Source organism: Amphiprion ocellaris, chromosome 13 (genome assembly GCF_022539595.1).
Source record: "Amphiprion ocellaris isolate individual 3 ecotype Okinawa chromosome 13, ASM2253959v1, whole genome shotgun sequence".
Lineage (NCBI taxonomy): Eukaryota > Metazoa > Chordata > Actinopteri > Pomacentridae > Amphiprion > Amphiprion ocellaris.
Window position 1 is genome coordinate 14,303,716 of NC_072778.1, and position 20,431 is coordinate 14,324,146.

Genomic DNA, 20,431 nt, shown 5'->3' on the forward strand with positions numbered 1-20,431 from the left:
ATTTCTGAACTGCCCTCTCACTCCGTCTGGGTTTGACATTATTTGAAATTTATTATATTTTGTATCTGTTTTCTCCCTCTCATTTTTCCACTGCTCTTTTTTTTTTCACAGCTGCCCACCTCTGATCCTCTGCTTGTCTTGCCTCTGCAGTTATTTAAGGAGGAGCTGACCCAGGTGAAAGAGGGCATGAAGCACATCAATGATCTAGCCCACCAGCTGGCGATCTCCGATGTCCATTTGTCGATGGAGAATGCCCGAGCCCTGGAGCATCTCAACAGCAGATGGAAAGTGCTTCAGGTAGAGTTCACTGCTGAGTCCGTGTTGCCTATTTGACTTTGTCAGCAGCAGCTTCTCCAGAAGTGAAATTTACAGAGGACATAAGAGAGCGATTTCATGTTTAATGTTTGAGGCTTTAATGGCGCCTCATCTTCTGGCTTCCAACTGTTTAATGCTTTTCACATCTTTTTGTGGGAGACAACAGTGTGTTCATTGAGACGGATTAAAGGCCGTGTGTGCGATGAGATATTTCGATACGACTGAAGAGGGAGGTCAGAGAATGTTTGGAGTGTGATATTCTTGCAGTTAACTCACAGCAAGTGGTAAAACCACTGAATACAAACACCACAGCCTTTGTATATTTGAAGGAGTAATTCAACATGTTGGAAAATATGATTATTTGCTTATGTCTACAGTCACAGTACATAGACTAGATAATATCACCCATCAGCAACTTCACACTACAAAGAGTATTTTTTCTATACTGTTTGTGTGTAGATTAAATAAATGAAATGCAATATGTTTCAGTCAGTCAGGTGTGGTTGCTTTGGTAAATGTATTCAGCTGTTTCCGGACTCTAGTCTTTATGCTAAGCTAGGCTAATCCCCTCCAGATTCTGTACTTGCTGTGCAAGATATGAGAGTGTTAACAATCTTCTTACCTCTAAGACTGAGAAAGAAAAGAGAATTAGCTCATTTTCCAAGATATTGAACTATTTCTTTCCTGTTTTTAAATCATACTGTGCAGTTTTAGTTTTCTTTGTGTTCCAGGCAGCCACTGGTTCAAATCAATTAAAAGACTGCTTATTATATTGAGTAATTCTTCACACAGTGAGTGAATGAGTGTTGACTTTTCAATGAAAGTATGAAATTTATCAAATTCCTGCCACTTTTAGGTACAAGTCTCAGTATGAACCTGTTTTCTAACAGCTGTTGTTATTCAGGAACATTTCGTTCCTGTGATGGACTCGCTTTTTTTTTTTTTTTTTTTTTTTTTTAAAGAAACTCAGTTTAAGGAGATGAGAAAATCATTTAAATTGCACTTAATAGTTACGGCATACAACTACTGGATTGAATTTATTTAGTCAATCCAAGGCCTTGTTCTGAAAAGCATCTTAGTGAATATTTTAAAGCTTCAGAGCTGTTTCCCAAAAGCATTGTTACTGTAGAGAAGACAGTATATGAATGAATAAGAGCCTCCTATTACTTACTAGTAGGACGATAACAGAATTTTAATGAGCTCTGGAATTTATATTTATTGTGTTGATTCATTTTTAAGTCTGATATACTTTCATCATTAACATTGCAGTTCTTTGTTAGGTGATGTTTGATGTATCAGACATGATAATATTTAAAATTATAATTAAATAACACAAACACACACACTGACACACACACACACACACACACACACACACACACACACATTAATTAATTGATTCATTTGCTTAATTGTCCTGCCAGTTTCTGTCATTATCACCCTCTGATCTTTCTTCCTGTTTATTATAATAATTTATTCTAGCTGAAATGACACTTTCTTGATATTATGTTTGAGGCTTCATATCTTTTCTGTACAGATGTGGTACAGAACTGATGACAGACTGACATTTACATTAGATGATGAAAAGCTTAGATGAAGGCTTGTTTTAGTTTTAATGTAAGTTCAAGAGCAACGTCTGTCTCGAGCAGCAGCTAAATCATTCCAAGTTTACTGCTTAAACTGTTCATTAAGCTCCATTTTGGTGCCTAACAGTTCCAAGAATAAAACATTTCTTTGACTCTTTTACAGCACTTACACTTTGTATGCATTTTTAATATATAGCATAGCATAAGTATATTCAGCATCATCTTGAGTGCATTACGAAGCTGTTAACAGCGTGCATATGCGCCTTCTTAAGTGATGCTTTCAGAAATGCATGTGGAAATTTAACAGCATTCGCAGAATGAAAATACAGAAAACCCTCAAGAGGAATAAACTGGGAAATGGGGCACTGATATTTAGCGCTTTTACACATCATCATAAACTGGACATTTAGAGAGAAAGACACAGAGCAATTTTTTAAAGACTAACGTGTTCTCTTGACACACTTTGGGTCCCTTAATACCAATCAATTATTGTTTGAAAGCACATCTTCTCTGAGTATTGTTGCTGACCATGCGCATCTCTTTGTAACTGCAATTTACTCATCTTCTTGTGGACACTTCCAACATGATAATGCTTCATATTGCAAAGCAAAACTCATCTCAAACAGGTGTAATGAACCTGACAGTAATAATCCTTTTACTTAAATAGCCTCCACAGCCACCAGATATGAATCCAGTAGCACACCTTTGGGTATGTGGTAGAACAAGAGTTTCTGTATGAATGTGCAGCTGACAAATATGTAGAAAATCTGTCATTCAGTACTGTGGGCATGAAGGAATTTTTCCAACATCTTGTGGAATTCATGCCAGCCAGAGTAGAGCCTCTTCTCAGAAAAAAATGAGGCCAAACTCTGAATTCTTATTGTGTTTCCAACAAGTGTTCGGTGAGTGTGCATGAAAATCAATCAAGATTTGAACTCATGTACTTACATGAAGAGGGCACTTCTTAAATCAATTAAAGCACCTATTCTTAAAGCCTCATGAAATTTTGAGAATAAAGTGCCCTGAAATGGAGGCTTATCTGTCTGCTAGCTGCTAATTGATGTCGCTTTGCATTGGAACTTAAGAGAATCTTCACGAAAAAGTTCCTTCGGAGGACATTTGCTGCACTGTGTGATGCAGTTAGTAATGCGTCTATTGACTGTATACAAAGAAGGACAAACCCTCTGATATTTATGGGTTTACTGATTAGCTGTCTCCTCATAACTCCTGTCAAATCTAAAAATCAGCAAAGTTAGACAGCATAAGGTTGGTCATGCAAACATCTCTGGGTCATGGACTGTCCTGTGATGTTACCCACGTTCTAATTATGCAGAATGTCAAAACCTAATAAAATTTGAAATGAAGATTTATATAGAAGTTCAGCCCCTGTATGGTTGTCATGAATGGGGCAATTGGCATAAAGACCACAATTAGTTTCTGTACAAGGCTGCAAACACACTTATTACTTTTGTAAAGTTGAACATTTTTACAGGGGGCTCAATGGGGAGCCTGCCTCATGTGGCTATCAGAGATACTGCAGGTTTTGCCACTCGCGTCAGCTTCATTTTTCAGCGTCAGAGGTTGCCACTTGAGTGTGTCCTCTGGTCTTTGATTTAGGAAGTAAGTGAGAAGCTCCAAATTCTCTCCTATGGTCAATATATCAGTGTTTGTAGTTACCAGCACATTTTCATCTCACACATCTTGGATTGCTCTCAGATTTTCCATTACATCAGTAGAGTTCAAGCGACACATGAGGAGACAGGTGTTGAAAATGGTTGTTGAGAAAATCCCGTCAGCCTTTGTTCAGCTGCCTCGCTTGCACCTCGCTGCCTCTGCTCATCCACATTATTAATTTCAGTGCAATAAGATGCACAGACGTGGCATCTTGACAGAAAAAAAAAACAAGCAGAATGGAGAAACCTTTTTCTTTGTCTCCCTCTCTGTGTCCCATTTCTCTCTTAATTAAAATGATAAATGCTAAATCCCAGCAACATCCTGTGCCCTCTCAATTTTGGCTGCTCTGACGTTTGGGAAAATGTATTTCCAAATTTGATTTGCTAATATTTGTCGATCATGGATAATTTAGTCATTTGCCTTCCTTATGGCAGCTCAAATTGCCTGTACAACGAATAGATTGTACAACACTGCACAGTTGGCAGTAACATCTCCACGGCACATTGACAATGCTCTATATTAGTCCCAACCAATTTAAATCATGCTTCAGATTATATATTTTTTTACTTTCTGGTGAGGGAGCAATGATGTGTGTACACTGAGAAATGTTTAACTTAATACATCAAACTTCACACATTACGACCCATTGCCTGTGCTCCTCTTTGAAGTCGCTCTTTCTCTTTTCTTTTTCTCATTTTATCTGTCTCTCTACCTCACAGCGAGTGGATTTAACTCCCATTGTTTGAGGACTCATTTCAACATCCAGCTGACAATGATTCATGTGCCAAATCCAATACTTTTCAAATAAACCAGGATTAGGTAGACTAAATCCCATTTGGTGGGAAACATAACTGATGTGAAATGTTTTTACAAAGGCAATGGCAAACTTAATTTTGTCAACTCAGTCTCCATGGTTATTGATGCAACACCCCCTCCTCTTTCTCTCCTATTTCATCTTCTTTTCGGGTTCTTCTTTTCCACACTGACACTGCAACCAGGAACCGCTGTCCTCGTTTCAACAAAATACATTATTCCCTAATCTCTGTCTTCATTTCCTACCTGCTGCTCTTCAAAGACTTTCAAAGTCCTTCAAGAGGTCCAGCAGAGAAAAAAAAAGACATAATTTATATTCAGCATTTAACTAATGGAGGAGAAGCAGGTGGTCTGTGTGTGTGCATTTCTATTGTGGGGATTTATGAAGAAGCAGGACAAACACCACGGTTCCCTTTGATTTAACTTTGCTTGTGTGTGTGTGTGTGTGTTTGTGTGCGTCTTCAGGGTTCGATAGAGGAGCGGCTGAAGCAGCTCCAGGACGCACACAGAGACTTTGGCCCTGGATCGCAACACTTCCTTTCCAGTAAGAGTCCTCTTCTGCTATTTGAAGTTGCTGCCTCAAGTTGCTTCAATCTGTGCCATGCTGTGCCGAGGCACCATCTCTGAGTGCGTGTGTGACTGAAAGCAGGTTAATTGTGTTACAGTTTAGCTGTGATAAGGCTGTAAACTGCCGCGTTAGTGTGTGTGGTTGTGTGTATTTGGGTTAGAGGTGGAGCTGGCAGGCTTTGTTCATCTGTCTTCATCATAAGCGTCCCCGGTGATGCTCATCACAACAATCATTGCTCTCATTTGAGCAGATACATATTTGTGAATTCTGTCTCTTCTTTTACCTGCTCCTCTTCAAAGGCTACAAAGATGTAGCAGGGGGCCTGAAAATGTGCTTTACCAAGTTTAAACTGATGAAGAAATGAAAAGGCTGAATGTTGCAGCGCTGCCTGTGCGAGTGGTGCTGTGTACTTGTGCGTCGCCAGTGTCCTCGCCAGCCCCATCCAGATTTACTGCTGTCACGCTGGATCAGAGAAGCCACACTGGGGCTTATATAGCAGTACTCCGCTGCCAGCACAGCCCACTGCACCCTGCAGAAACGTCTGGGGTTACGTCTGTTTGTTTTTTATGCACCAGCATGCCTATATTTCAGCTCGGTTTTTTTCATATTATACAGTATATAGTGCTTATGGCAGAATTATGTTCCTTGAGGCCAATTCATGGTTTCCAGACCCTGGTGTGCTGACTGATCAAGACTTTGAAAGTGAACAATGGACACGGTTATTTATCCTACAATAGGTACACATTGGTCTAGCCTGCAGACGGTCGCATTGCCCCTCACATCCAATACAGAAAAACACATGAGGCCCCTGTGGTTGTTTCTGAAAGGCTGGCTGTGACTTTGTACTTTTTACAGAACATTGCAGCTAGATACGGATTGGGCTGTAGCACCGTGCAAATGTGATTATTCCTAAGGTGTGCCGTGCACGGTGGGCGGGCATAACACAGGAACTTTCCACTGTGTTTGGGTACAGCTGATGGAAAGCATGTACAAATCAAAGTGTCTTCAAAGTCCAGCACAAAATTATTCAAATTCAGCTCTTTAATGATGAGTTTTGAAGCTGTGAATGATAGAGAATCTCCTCAAACAGAGTTTGTTTTGAGCACCATTTGTTTTCACACACACATACCAGTGGTGGCAGAGCAAGGCGCTAGCCTTCCACTGGGACCAATGCAGGGTTCATTGTCTCGCCTAAGGACGCTTTGGCACATGGAAAGGCCGACGACTGAACCACCAACCTTGCCATTGGTGGATAGCATGCTCTACCACCTACACAGGGTAGTGGTTTCTCAGTGGTTAAGCCGTCACCGTTGGACCCTGAAGCAAGACTCTTAAACCTGTCTGCTGCAGGAGCACCATTATGTGGTTGACTGTGGTCTGACCACAGCTTCCTAACAAACTGGAATATGTGAAGACTGCATTTTGTTATACTGTGTGCAATGATAATAAAATCTTACCCTATAAAGTCTACATGGTGACAAATTTTGGCTGCATACAGATGTCTGCAGAGTCATGGATGTGGGCAGATAATATCTATGATACACAGACTTTCATGGCCATGTGAAAGGCATGTTAGCCTTTATTGTACATACTGCGTGTGTGTGTGTGTGTGTGTGTGCGCGTGCGTTTGTGTGTGTGTGTTTGGATGATCGAAAACAAATAGGGGTTTTCAATTTTTTTCTGTTTTGTGATTAACTAAGGCTCTCGTTGAGGCCTCTTATCATGCTTACAAAGTCTATGAGTTTCAGCCGGTTCCACCAAAGAAAGAGTTTTCCTCTGGATTTCTGCAATTGCTTTATTTAAATAACAATGTGATGCTCAAAGAGAAGAGATTAGAAAATAAAAAAAAGAAAAGAAATCATTCACATTTGTGTGGCAGAACCGTTTTTTCTCCCCTATTCTGTTAATCAACTAACAACCTCACTATTTAATCATATGACAATCTAGTAATCACAGTACTCATATGTCAATCCTTTGCTTTTGATACTTGAGTCAAATTTTCAATATTGGACTTTTACTTGTAGTAGCGTAATATATAATACTTAAGTCAGATATCTGACTGAAGTATTATATATTACGCTACTACAAGTAATGTAATAATACTTAAGTCAGGTATCTGAATTCTTCCACTTCCAGATTTGTGACTCTACTTCAATCTGTATATGTGTATTTTTCACATATTCACATATTACAGGCAACAACATGCAAGTCTGCATTGTGTCATGTCACAATACAGTAATGAACAGTGACGTAATGTATTTGTATAGAGTGTTGCATGTATGCCTTTGTGTCAGTGTGTTGTGTGCTGTTAGCCTATCGCTTCTGCTAATGTAGCCTGTCCTCTTTGATCCTCCAAACCGAACCCCCTGCGGTTCCGTTTGGAGGCCGGTTGAAATGCTACAGTCATCTTGTCTCAGCGACTCGTCTACCTCCCATATTCTATTAGGCGGGGCCAAACAAACCAGCACTCTGTGGAAACCCCACACAATAGAGTTGTCTCTTTGACTTTACTGCGGCTGTTGTACATCGGAGCAGCTCTGTTAAGGTCTGAATTGGCACGGTGTCTGGACATGCTGTCAGGGACATTGTGTACAGTGGCTTTTCATCCATGACATGCCTATTTTGAAATTGATTTTGTCTGTGTGTGTTTGCACAGGTTCAGTGCAGATACCGTGGGAGCGTGCCATCTCCCCGAACAAAGTGCCCTACTACATCAAGTAAGTGCAACATCCGGGTCTGCATTGTCGGAGTTAATGTACTTTTTTCATGGCAGGTTAAGTGGCTGGATTAAAGTGGGTAATTTCTCTTTTTTGGACAAACTGGAATGGTGAAAGCTGAGTAGACACAGTGCATTTCACCTTTTGTACAATGTGTTAACTCCTACTACACATTTTAATGGGCCTTTCAGCGCTTTGTACAGATCAACAGGCAGGCCATGACATCGCTGCTTACACTATAAATAAGCCTGAAACCACAGTTATTGTAGTTCATGAACATTTCCAATAAAGTTCAGTCTTCTGCAATGCTGACAAAGGGGGAGAAAGGTAGCATTATTTGTGCAATTCTATTATGAATGGAAAACTAGAAGGAAAAAAGAAAGACACGGTGACAAAGCTGGAAGATTCCATTTTATTTAAGACACAACAAATAAAATATCACTCTAATAATAGTGAAACATGCTCTCTACATTGTAGAATGGGTCAAGAACTGCTCAAAGTGAAACCCAACCGACCGGAAATTCAACCATGCCAACAAATCATTAGACAGCTCAAACATGAATAGGGATTTAAAGTCATTTGGTTTTCACAGCTCCACACCAAACTTCACTGAACTCTGATATTTCTATTTAAAACTACTGTAACTGGCTGACAGTGGTTCTGAATTAGTGCACTTTGGTTTTGTTTTCTTTTTTCAAGTCGATACAGCCCAGTAGGGGGTGGGGCTGTAGAGTACAGCTTGTTCAAATGGTGCCATTTCAAAAAGACAGTGAAACATTAAAGTTAGTGTGGACAGAAATCTTGTAAGTGTAAAAAAACAAACAAATAAGAGAAGAAGATGTGAAGATAGTCAAGCTAAAAGTCAACAATCATGTTTAGCTTTACATGGGATTCAATCCCCGCACTCCCAAGAGAAACTCCTCCATATAACCTACTTTGCCACTGCATCCTGTTTTCACTGTAGACTTTGTTACTCTTTATAACATCTCACCTGCTCCGGGCGAAAACACCCGTATTTGACTCAAATCTCCTGTTGCAAAACAGATTTAGTAAAGGCTGAAAACAAAGCCAAGACGATGTGCAGAAGTCTACTTTACTCTCAGATCACTTGAAATACAACATGCTGAAAGGTTGATGTGTAATTTTTGTCCAATGTTGCCCAAAAGTATAATGCCTGAACCAGCTTTAATGGGTATCATTGTCATAACTTGATAATTTGACCAGATTACCGTTCTGATTTTACCTCTAACATCATGCTCACATTGGGATTTACTCTCTCTTCTGCAATGACCAATTACTAGTGACGGATGAATCTACCCTAACTACAACAGACAGCATAAAATCTGCAGTGCAGATCACAAAAACCTTTATTATCTGCTTTAACTTTGGCCATGTTATCCACACTTGTCATTATTTTTGTGGCACATAAATAAGACATTTTGTTTTTCCAGCTGGAAAGAAAGTCCATCAGTGAGGGCTGCACTAGGTCTTTTAAATTGCTAAAGAAATCAGAGATGTGGGCGGCATTAAGAGGTCTTCATTTAGCTTTTAAAGATTTTAAAGCAAATACACCTTCAACAGCAAAATCCTACCCAAACCCAGATTCATCTTTTTTTTCTCCTGTATAATACCTATTTAAAATATAATCTACTCTGACCACAAAGAAATTTAGAAATAGTTTAAATCTAGGGATGAGTCATAGGAAAGTTTTCTTACTGACAACAATTACAAGTAGAAAAACTACTTTGTTTCATTGTGAGATAATGTGTCATTCGGATGAGCAAATTCAACAGTGTAGATTATAATAAACTGTTATAGGTGGTTCAGCACATATTTATTCACATTTTAAAACATCTTTGCTTTGCCCAAGCATTGGTTAGCAGGGATAAATACGAAGTGATTCCAAAAGCAACTCTATTAAGCTACCGTGAGGCCTATTTGCCTCAGTACTGATCTGTTTATCTATTTACCTCATCAATACTCTTTCCCTTCAAAGCGCTATTGGTTTTGTCAATGAACTGCGATGTTTCTTAAGGTGCATGTTCATGCAGGGGGGTATACTTATGTGTTCAGGATTGTAAATGTGCAAGCATTTACTGTCCGTTCATTCTTCTGCAGATGATTTTATTAATCATTGCAATGAAACCACATGGGTCTTATTTAAGGCTGCTAGTCAGCTCTTTATAGGCTGTATGACTATTCTAGTGAGGACAGAAGTAATATCTGAATAGCACTCCACTGGGTACCAATCAATGAGTGCTCCCACAGGTGAAATAATGAGTGCTGCCCTAAAAGGCCCCTGGGTCCTGGCAGAGTTCCTTCTTTGGGGTTCCTCGTGTATTTTTCTGTCCTTTTTATTGGATCTATATTATAGATGGTACATTCTGTGAATGTTCCCAGAGAGCTAGTCGTGGGACAGGAAGGTGGTATAAATGTATGTTTTTGCTGCCGGCATGACTTGGATTTCATGTCATACTTCTGAGTGAAGTCGCTGTCAGTATATCTCCAGCAAGAACAGTAGTGGTGGCATAACTTTAATGCCTGACTGTGAATCCTTCATCATGTTTGACGCATGTCTGCGCTTTCCAGGTCTAAAATCTCCATCTTTGTCTTGATCTTTCTGGCCTGAAAAATGTGCACCTCCACTCCTGCCTGCTTCATGAAATCTTCCCCCTTTGTTTCATTTTTTTTGTCAGCCATCAGGCCCAGACGACGTGCTGGGATCATCCAAAGATGACAGAACTGTACCAAGCGTTGGGTGAGTAAGGAGACAATTCCAGCACCCCCACTGGGCTGCTGCAGCACCAGTAGCATGGCGCCACGTGGGTTTCTGCTTTGAAGGCCGTGTCACACAGCTCATTAAGGGACCTGGATTTCAAACACCTTCGGGATTACATCGCTACTGTCATTAACCTACGAGGCCCAATTTGCCAGCGCTGTGATTGCTTTTCGTTTAGCCTTTAATTAATTGTGATTAAACGACATCGTGTGTTTTACTGTTAATCTGATTTGATGCAGGGAGCTTGCAGGGGAGATAGGCAGCCTGTCGCATACTCATGCTCAGATAGATAAGTACATGCATGTGCATAGACACATGCACAAAGGATGTTAGTAATTTAGTAAACGACTAATGACTTCTGCAATGATGTTATAAACAGGGGAGCGGATGGCGATGGCTAATTCCTCAATAGCTGGGTGGAGTGGTGCAGGATGGGTTTGTTTTCTTTCATCTCTCTAATCTCTTTCTGTCTCTCTGCTTCCATTAGCGGATCTGAACAACATCAAGTTCTCAGCGTACAGAACAGCAATGAAGCTGCGTCGAGTTCAGAAGGCTCTGAGACGTACGTACAGTATTTCACTGATGATTTTTTTTTCTGTGGCAGCGCAGGAATGGCTTGTTAAGTGATATACTGTTATCCTGCACCATCAGTAATCCGCTATGACAAGCTTTCTTGGGGAATGAGATATAACGATTAGCTGTGGCACATTTCTTTATTCAGTTGCACAAAGAATCATCTCTCCTTTCTAACTTCTTGGATAAGTACTTGAAAATACTTTCTGCTATTGACTTTGAAATGCCACTAGAGCTGCCAGAGCTCCTCGACTACCAGATCCCTTCCTCATTTTCATCACGGCCTGCATCGTTAGCATGCTGGATAATTAGCTATTAATTGGTCCATTTGAGTTACAAAATCGAAGGCAATTAGTTTTTGCTGCATGGTTGAAGCTTGATTGTGTCCCCCTTTAGGGCCACTACCTCCAACATGGCCTTACCTTCTTTCACTCTCCTTCTCTTTTTTCTTCTTCCTAACATCTACTTCATTTCCAACATTTTCAGTGTTCAAACACCCCCTCACCTCAAATCTGCTTATATTAGTCCCTGAAAGTGGCTGGTTTTGCACATTGTATTATTAGTGTTCCTCCTTTTTCTTTACCTGCTCTACTTTCTCTTGTAACCTTCCTGCAACCTTCCCTCCCTTCCATGTCACGAGTTGCTGTAATAAAAACTCAGCATGCTGTGAAAAACCTCTTTCAGTGACTCTCCCATTTTCTTTCTCTTGCCCACTTTCTTATCTCACCCTCCTCTGGTCTACTAGTTGATATCGTTACAGAATTTAATTGCCAGGCTGCCTTGATAACTGCAGAGTTCTTACTCTTTCTCTTCTCACACATTGTGAATGATTGAGCGCTGCTGAAGAAGAGCCCATCAGACATACATTTTTAGGTGATTCCCTCCAAATGCTGAGAGCACTCCTGTTATCTCCTCTCTCTGTTCTACCTCATTATCGTGCTATCCAATTATACCTGGCATCAACGGACGCCCTTTTAGCTCCACTCCTAGGGATGGGCCATCAAATTAGTTTAGAAGAGCGAAATCAAATTTGTGTCACTGCTCTTGAAACATCTGGTCGGGCTTAAGTGGGCAAAAAGGGTGAATAAGCACCGCTGTCGCTTGTGCTCTCATTTGCTGAGGTGAGGATGATGATCCTGCTGTGTGTCTATGTGCGTTTATGTTCGAAAGCGAATGTGCACTCATGTATGTATAAGCATAGGTGTTTAGGCTTCAGCACATCTATATGTGTGCTTGTGCACATGAGCTATATAAAAATAACTAAATTCACACATTCATATCACACACAGCATCTATCATATCAGAAATATACTGTACGTGGTTATATTTACAATTAAACATGTTGTGAAAACATACACAAAAATCTATAAAACTTCCGAATGCACAGGCAAATAGGGAAGAGTTTAATTTTTGTTGTTCGTTAATGCGTTTCTGTGTTGTGTTTAGTGGATTTGGTGGCACTGAGCAGCCTGGTGGAGGTGTTTCGGGAGCAGGAGCTGCAGCAGGGAGAGCATGTGATGGATGTGGTGGAGGTGATTCATGGCCTGACTGCTCTGTACGAGAGGCTGGAGGAGGAGAGATCCATCCTGGTCAACATTCCCCTTTGTGTTGATATGTGTCTCAACTGGCTGCTCAACGTCTATGACAGGTGGGTAAGCAGCGGTGAAATGTTCTCCTCGAAGTAGAAGTTTCCTTAAAACCTATTAGCACTATAAGCTGCATTGAGTAACATTTCTTCGCCAGCTTTTACACCTTGGAGTTGTGATTCTTGCCTCCTGACAAGTTGAAGTCCAATATTTTTTCACTTTTTTCCTCTTATTCAGTCTCCACCAACTCTGGAGAGAAGTTTGTCTTTACCTCTAGAGATTATTAACTTTTGAACTGCGCTGCATTTTTGCAGTTTTTACTGAGTAGAGGGTGTCGATCATACGGCAGACTGAAAAACCGAATGATCAAAGACTGAGGCACACTGGCTGCCATCCAAGATGGTTATAAAACTTGCCAAAGTCTGTTTTTTAGGACTTATAGAGCATGACTGCAAATGTTTAAAAATAAATAAATAAAAAATTCCAGATATAGCAAGTTGAAAGCGATGTGAAAATTGGTTGTTTATGCCAGATTTCTCTAGATGATTATTATTGGTTTGAGACACAAATATACACCAGAATCCCCAACCAAACTAGTATTGACCAAGTTGCCTTGCCTTGTCATAAGGCTCATAAAGTTTCATTTTATAGCAAAAATCCTGGAGAATTTAAGATCAATACAAGGCATATATATAAACAAAGCTCCAAAAGTGTAATATCAGTGTCCTTGCATTATAGCTTGCAGCCGCTCCTAGATGCACAGAACATGATGTTTCTGAATAGCACCCTGGTCTGTGACTGAGGGAGAAATTCAGATTTTACATGGACTATTGAGTTTAATGGAATTCTCCCGCACTGTTGGATGTGATTTTGATTTGTTGTTTTACATCTGGGCTGCCACATTCATTCTGGTGTTTTCCTACCAAATGAGCATTGAATCTGGAGAGGTTAAATAATAGAAATATGATGCTTAAGTGGCCTTTTACACTACTACTTTCACACTACTGTAAGTCATTAGGGTTAAGATTGATGTAACCAGTTCAATGGCTTGTTGTACAGACATCTATGAAGAGTCAAACCACGGCTATAGCTCCAATAACAATGTCCAGGCAGAGGGCCAATCGCCCCCTCCAAGACACAGTAGACACAAATCTTCTTTGACACCAACACTCACCCATCTTTGTTCCTGATTGACTATTTTGTTGCGTCTCCAAAGAGAAACCCCCCATAGCACAGACGCAGGAATACAGGAATAGCCCCACAAGTGCTGTAAATTTGGTCGGTGGCTCTTAACTACTTGCTGCTAATGACAGACAATCAGGGACTTTACCCTCTGCATAAATTTCTGTAATTGCTTTTTGTTTTCTAATGAATAGCAACAGGGAATGTGAACGAGGTGTGTGTTTGTTTGTGCGTCCATTTTTATTAATGCATTTGTGTTTGTGCCAGGGAATGTGCATTGTAGTATGTCAAAGGATGATGTGTGTGAGTTGTATGTTTGTGTGCATCCTCCAGAGGGTGTGCAGGAGTGATGTGTCCCCTGAGGAGCCGCCCTGGGGTGCATCTTCCCCGATGTGCTCTTGAACTCCTCCGGATGCGAATATGGGAATGCCAGTCATTCTGTCCTTATGACTTCTCGTATTTTCTTTTTTTAGCCTGAGTCCACTGGTCTGGCCTGAGTAATTTTTCACTACTTTGAGTTTTGAACCATCTGTGAATTAGAAAACTGTCCCCTATGATGCCCAAGCTTTTGAACACATTCAAAGCAATATCCAGCTCTGGAAATTTAACTCACTCTTTGGTTCAATTTCATACTTCATTGATCTGATGTTCTCTGATGAATGTGATGTTCTTGATTTCTCGCTTAACGATTCAAATGTTAATTCGATAAGCCCGGTTTCTGCCAATGCTGCACAGCTCCACACTCAGTTCTTCCAGGATGTGTTGGCACCGGAGCTGTGGACAGCGATGATGTGTTTGTTTCTCAAATTCTGCTTTTCAAAAGTAACTTCCTCATACTCATGTTTTTTTATTTCAAGCTGAAGACTAATTTAATGTGTGCATAAGTGTCCATCTCGCTGGCCTTGCTACTGGCCAGTGATCAGACTATTCATTTAGCAGGGGACGCTACTTTTGAGCTTCACTAGCACTGGATATGAGTGTGACTTATGTGTGTGTTTACACTGTATGCATGCATGTGTTTGTCTGTAAATGACATTGCGGTGTATATGAGCCTGTTATTGCTCTTCTGGGCACAGACCCATGAACAGGACAATTCATCAAGTCCCTGTAGTGCCCTTAGTTACTCTAATACAATTTCACACTTCTGCACTGACCTGTACTGTACTGCTTTGACCCATGTAATTCCTCCACACTTTGTCTCTCCCAGAAGGGCTCAGACTGTGCATGAATATATTATCATGACCCAGTACACCATGAGTTGAGATTACTGACCGTTCAAAAAATGTCCTTTTCTTCGTTTTCTTTCCTCTAGTGCTCGAAACGGCAAAATGCGAGTTCTCAGCTTCAAGATGGGATTGGTGAGCCTGTGCAATGCAGACGTCCAGGAGAAGTACAAATGTGAGTCTGTTGTTCGCTCGTGTGCCTAATGCATCTCCTCAACAGCGAACAATGAGCCAAAACAAAACGGCACTGATTGCCAGTATTACATAAAGACATCCACTTAGTCTAATGGAGGAAATGAGTGTGGTGCCATAATGGAGAAAGCTTTCTTTACTCATACAAAATACACCAGAGGCATTAAAAGGATTGCTTGCCAAAGACACTACTCATGTACACTCTCTTTCAGTAGCTTCCACTCATTTTTTTCCCTTCACAAGTCAACCAGCAAAGAGCTTAGGCACTCCCATCATCCTTTTTGGATTATAAATTATGCTATAATATTTTACTGTTGCTCCGCTCTGGTCTGAGCTGTGTTTTTACTGTTCTATTGTAACCCCAGTTTACGAGTCGTCCTATAAGTGGAGGCAAAAATGGAGAGTGAGCATTTGAATTGATGATCGTTGGACCAGGAACAGCTTATACTTTATACAGGATCTGGGACAGCACTCTCAAACCCATGCCAGGATTATTCACGTTGGCACACCATCTGTGTCAGGTCTAAGACTGAAACGTAACAGATTTGCCTTCAGTTGAATGGTCCCTGAGGTGAGTCAGCCCTCTTTTCCTGGGTTCAGGTAGACATGTGGTGGCCCTAACAGTCTGTCGTTTCTCTGACTGATCTCGTTTTTGCCAACTCCAGACGTCACAGGAATAATATTTGCAAATAAATCTGAAGCATTTGCATCAACCTGCTTTGAGATGCAGATGGTGGGTGTTTATTCCATCATCGCCAAAGTGTGAGTTGTGATTCAAGAAAGAAATATGAAAATATGAAATTGCTAATTCAGTCGGACCTTTTGTTGCTACATCTTCAGTTACTTGCTTTTATTTAGCATTTGCCGTCATGATGTGACATGTACCACTTACTGTTCTGTTACTGGCCTCTCCTTCAAATTTTCACACCAAAAACATTTCCAGTCCTTTTAAATTCTTGAACAAAAACACATTTTTGAATGTCGAGTGGTAGAAAAAAGGTCAGTGAAGATGTACATTTTGACTTTATTTTATGCTTTTTTCACTTGCAGTGTTTGTCAGTTGGTCCACGACTTTGGTTCAGACTAAAATATGTTCCCCACAGTTTGCATCACTGCAAGCTGCACGTTTAGGACGTAATAGACCAATATACTGTGGTAGTGTCTCCATAAAACATATCTCAAACTTGTCTCCATCAAACGGCTCGGTGAGAGCATTAAAAATGTCAAGCACACCTGAGCTCTTGTTATGAGGACTATATAAAGAAGGCTATTTAACATGCAAGTGTTAAAGCAAAGCGCTGTACCTGTAGGGCTGAATAAGGAGAGGGGGATACATGGGATGCTTATACTCTCATTGTGCAGGACCCTCACACTCCTGTCAGCATTCATCTACTCAGTGACAGGCAGACTCCCTGCTAGCTTGGTAAAGGCCTCATTCACAACCTAACAAGACTCTGCTTATGCAGCTCTTTCATCTCCAAGCTGACCAGCCATGCCACTAATGCTGATTCTGCCCTGTCTATATGTCACAAAAAACTAGGTTAGGTGAGCTTTATCCCTGAAATTTGAGGAATATTGTGAATAAAACAGATGAAGAACTGCATTTTTGCAGTTCTGTTGCTCATCATACCATTTTTATATGTCATTAAAGTTATACTGTTGTTTTAAAGGCAAAGTGTTGCCTGTAGAAGCCTAGAAGAAGCAGTAGCAGTAAATACGAATGCCTTTACTCAACAGCTGTAGATGTGCATGAAAAATGCAGATGTGATGGTAATGCACATGCAAATAACTGTTTTTCATGCACTTCACACAATTAATGTTGTTACACTTGCTGGTGTATAATCAAATGAGTTACTGCATAATTGATTGATGACTGCATGCATGTTGTGCAGATTTATTCCGTCAGGTGTCTGGCTCTGGAGGTCTGACAGACCAGCGTCACCTCAGCCTGCTGCTCCATGAAGCCATCCAGATCCCCCGCCAGTTGGGTGAAGTCGCTGCTTTCGGTGGCAGCAATGTAGAACCGAGTGTTAGAAGCTGCTTTCGCATGGTGAGGACGTGTTCGCACACATGCACGACACACCGCACACGTTGCTATGCACATGCACATGAATAGTATGTGAAACAACAAAAGATATCTGCCTGGAATGTGTTGTGTGTTTACTTGATCACACTCGATCAGAAAATACTGGTGCAAGATGCCACTGCTGCAGCTGTGATGTTCATATGGATATTAATGGTCTTTTTACACATAGATATTCACACACTGTCAAAGTAGTGTCACTTTCCGTGTTTGAAATAAAAACTTTATTGCTCCAATCAGAAATTTGAAGGCCACTTTGAAAACCTGGCTATTCATGTTGTTATTATGTAGAACCTGCTAAGCTATCAATGAATAGTAGCAAACTATAACCAACCCCCATTTAATTGGAACAGAGCTTGTGTAAGAAAAGACAGTATGGATATAAAGACTGAATGTTAAATGGAGAAACTTAAAAAGTGGTGGCAAAATGATTTGCCTTTGGATGGTTTCCATCAAAAACCTTGAATTAATGAAAAGGGTGCTACGCCAAGAAGCTGCCTGCTTTGTGAAGTTGTGTTTTGCTGACATCAGCACCGTGTAGCTTCCTACAGAGGAAAGAGAAGCTAAATGTACCGTTTCAGGAAATGGAAGAGTTCATTATCCTGTTCCTGTGTCTGAACTTGTGTGATTGTTCTAGGTTGCAGGAACTTTAACCTGTGTCATTTGATTCATGAACACCAGATAACTGCTGAGTTATTAGGAGCAGGTCAGAGCTTTTATGGAAGGCGGCCTAAGCAAAGTTTTAATTCCTTCATTTTCAAGGCAGATTCTAATTATACTCACTCTATTAAAATCAATGCCTTTCTCCATTTGCACCATGTCAGGACATTTACGTGCAGATGAGATATCCATGTAATGTGAATTGGGTGGTGACCCGTTTGCCCGCTTATCACTTGACTTGGAAATGAGTGACATCATTCGGCGGGGATGTGGGTTCAGCGTTTGCTGCCGCCTCACATAGGCACTGACTGCTCAGCTCTGCTGACGGAGGAGCAGATAAAATTGACTAGAGACAGAATAGGCTGAGTAGGCAGTTGCACAGAATAATATGATTTTGCTGAAGGTGTTACAGTACGTGCAGAGGTTATTAGGTCAGTTTCAACTAGGGGAACAACTTCGTTTTCAGTAAATGTTTTCATACTCTGTCAGAAGCGTTGTACATTAGATCTTGGTTGGCAAATACTTGCCATTTAATGGATGCGTAGTTCATGAAATCACAGAGCTTTGTTGGATAACTGGATTTTTATCACTCTATTTTTCCACATGATGTTTAAAACATCCCATCTGCTGTGGGCTGCTTTGTGATGCAGCAGCGTGCTCAGCATAGTCAGTGCCAGTTCCAGGTGTTCGCTATGCAGGGGACTGCTATTTGACCTCCCACATGGAGCGAAGCTGGCTACTCTACTAACAGAGAGGAGCTCCTTCATCCCGGGAGACTTTACACCTCTGTACACCTCACAGTCTGTGTGATCACTGCACACACACACACACACACGCACACGCACACACACGCACACATTTATTATGTTACTCTGCTTGAGCAGTGGAGGGAGCCCCAGGGAAATCAACCTCTTAATGCATCTCTGATGCCGACTTAATGAGAATTTAGCACATCACGGATTTTTAGCGCTTGGCAAGTCATTCTTTTATTAGGTTGACTTCCTTTTTATCCCACTTTTTGAAATTTTCAACAAGCTGTCTCTTTGAAAGACAGACTACACGGAGTCGCACAAATGCCGTACGGTGTACACCGGCTTAGAATATATGTGTTTATGTGTGTTTTTTTATTTAGAATTGCTTTAGCAGTGGCAAAAAGCAAATGATATCCTACAGTGATGTATGTCGTCTTTCACCCTATTTCCTCTTCTTATCTTTTCTATTCTCTTTGATTCAGTGTTTCAGTCTTAGCTCTCTGCAAAACCAGCTTTGGAAAGAAGGCACACCTCCTTCTCTAATTACTTGATGTACCTGGCCTGCTGTTGATCTATATTTGGGTTGTTTACACCCTTGTGCACTTCTTTCTTCCCTTCAACCTTCCTTTTGCAGGCTCCAGGGAAACCTGCCATTGAGGTATCTCACTTCCTGGAGTGGATGAGCCTTGAGCCCCAGTCGATGGTTTGGCTGCCTGTCCTCCACCGCGTGACTGCTGCAGAGTCGACCAAGCACCAGGCCAAATGCTACGTCTGCAAACAATGTCCCATCAAGGGCTTCAGGTAGGCGTGCCTGAGTGGGTCCATGAGCATGCATGGAGGTGCTATGTACATAGACTTACTGTATATGGAAACATAAAATGAAAACCAACAATGCAGATGAAAGTGTAATAAATAACAATAAAAGTCACAAGTACAAACCTGTTTCTTACAAGGTGGAAGTACCAGATGGATTATTTTGTTAATGCTGTACTGAGGGTGTTTCAGGTGTTTTCCAAAGCTGTAGTAAAGTTCTCTTTGCTCCCAAAAGAACATGGGCAATAAATTCTCTTTTAGGTACCCTGAAAGTGGTTGGTCCCTGTGATGTGCCAAACATGATCAGCATGGGATCTGTTTTCACTTTATTACCTGTGAAAGTGTAAAAATATATAGATCACAAGGTGCCTCAGTATCATCTCATTCATAACGCGTCAGATTCCAGCCCACAGTTCTTTGCTGAATGTCATCCTCCATCTCTCTTATCTCCTCTCTTGTCTCTCTTCACTTATCGCTATATTAAAGGCATAAATGGGCAAAAAATGTGTAATGAAAAATAGATTAAAGCATCATGAGAGGATGTAGTGATTATGTAATGTGAATGCAAAAAAGGTATTTTGCGCTCAAATTACAGCTTGTTAATAATTACAAGAACAACAATATTACCAGTGGGAATTGTAAAAGTAAACGGGAGAAGAAATTAAATTGTTTTATAGTGGCAACTGGTGTTTTCTATTTTCTGTAGGCTTCTACACTGGACACAACCACAGCTGTGTTTGTCTGGTTATCCATCTGTCAGTCCCATTTCTCATGAACATGATGTACTGTATGAGGAGCTCATGGAGGAAATTTCTTCAAATTTGGCACGAATGTTCACTTGGACTCAAGGAGGAACTGATTAAATTTTGTGGGTAAAAGGTCACTGTGACCTCACAAAACACAAATTTGACCACA

The 20,431-nt window shown here is 40.8% G+C and overlaps 1 protein-coding gene across 9 annotated transcripts in view; it reads left to right on the forward strand.

Moving 5' to 3' along the window:
* Nucleotides 1–20,431, forward strand: part of drp2 (dystrophin related protein 2) — a 182,836-nt gene that overhangs the window by 141,033 nt on the left and 21,372 nt on the right. For all 9 annotated transcript variants that reach the window (XM_055016642.1, XM_055016641.1, XM_035949728.2 and 6 more), the window contains 9 exons: nt 151–297; nt 4,854–4,932; nt 7,613–7,673; nt 10,370–10,431; nt 10,940–11,014; nt 12,472–12,673; nt 15,106–15,191; nt 17,101–17,258; nt 19,338–19,504. In XM_055016642.1, coding sequence (XP_054872617.1) covers nt 151–297; nt 4,854–4,932; nt 7,613–7,673; nt 10,370–10,431; nt 10,940–11,014; nt 12,472–12,673; nt 15,106–15,191; nt 17,101–17,258; nt 19,338–19,504 — 1,037 coding nt within the window. The remainder of the gene's footprint in view (nt 1–150; nt 298–4,853; nt 4,933–7,612; nt 7,674–10,369; nt 10,432–10,939; nt 11,015–12,471; nt 12,674–15,105; nt 15,192–17,100; nt 17,259–19,337; nt 19,505–20,431) is intronic.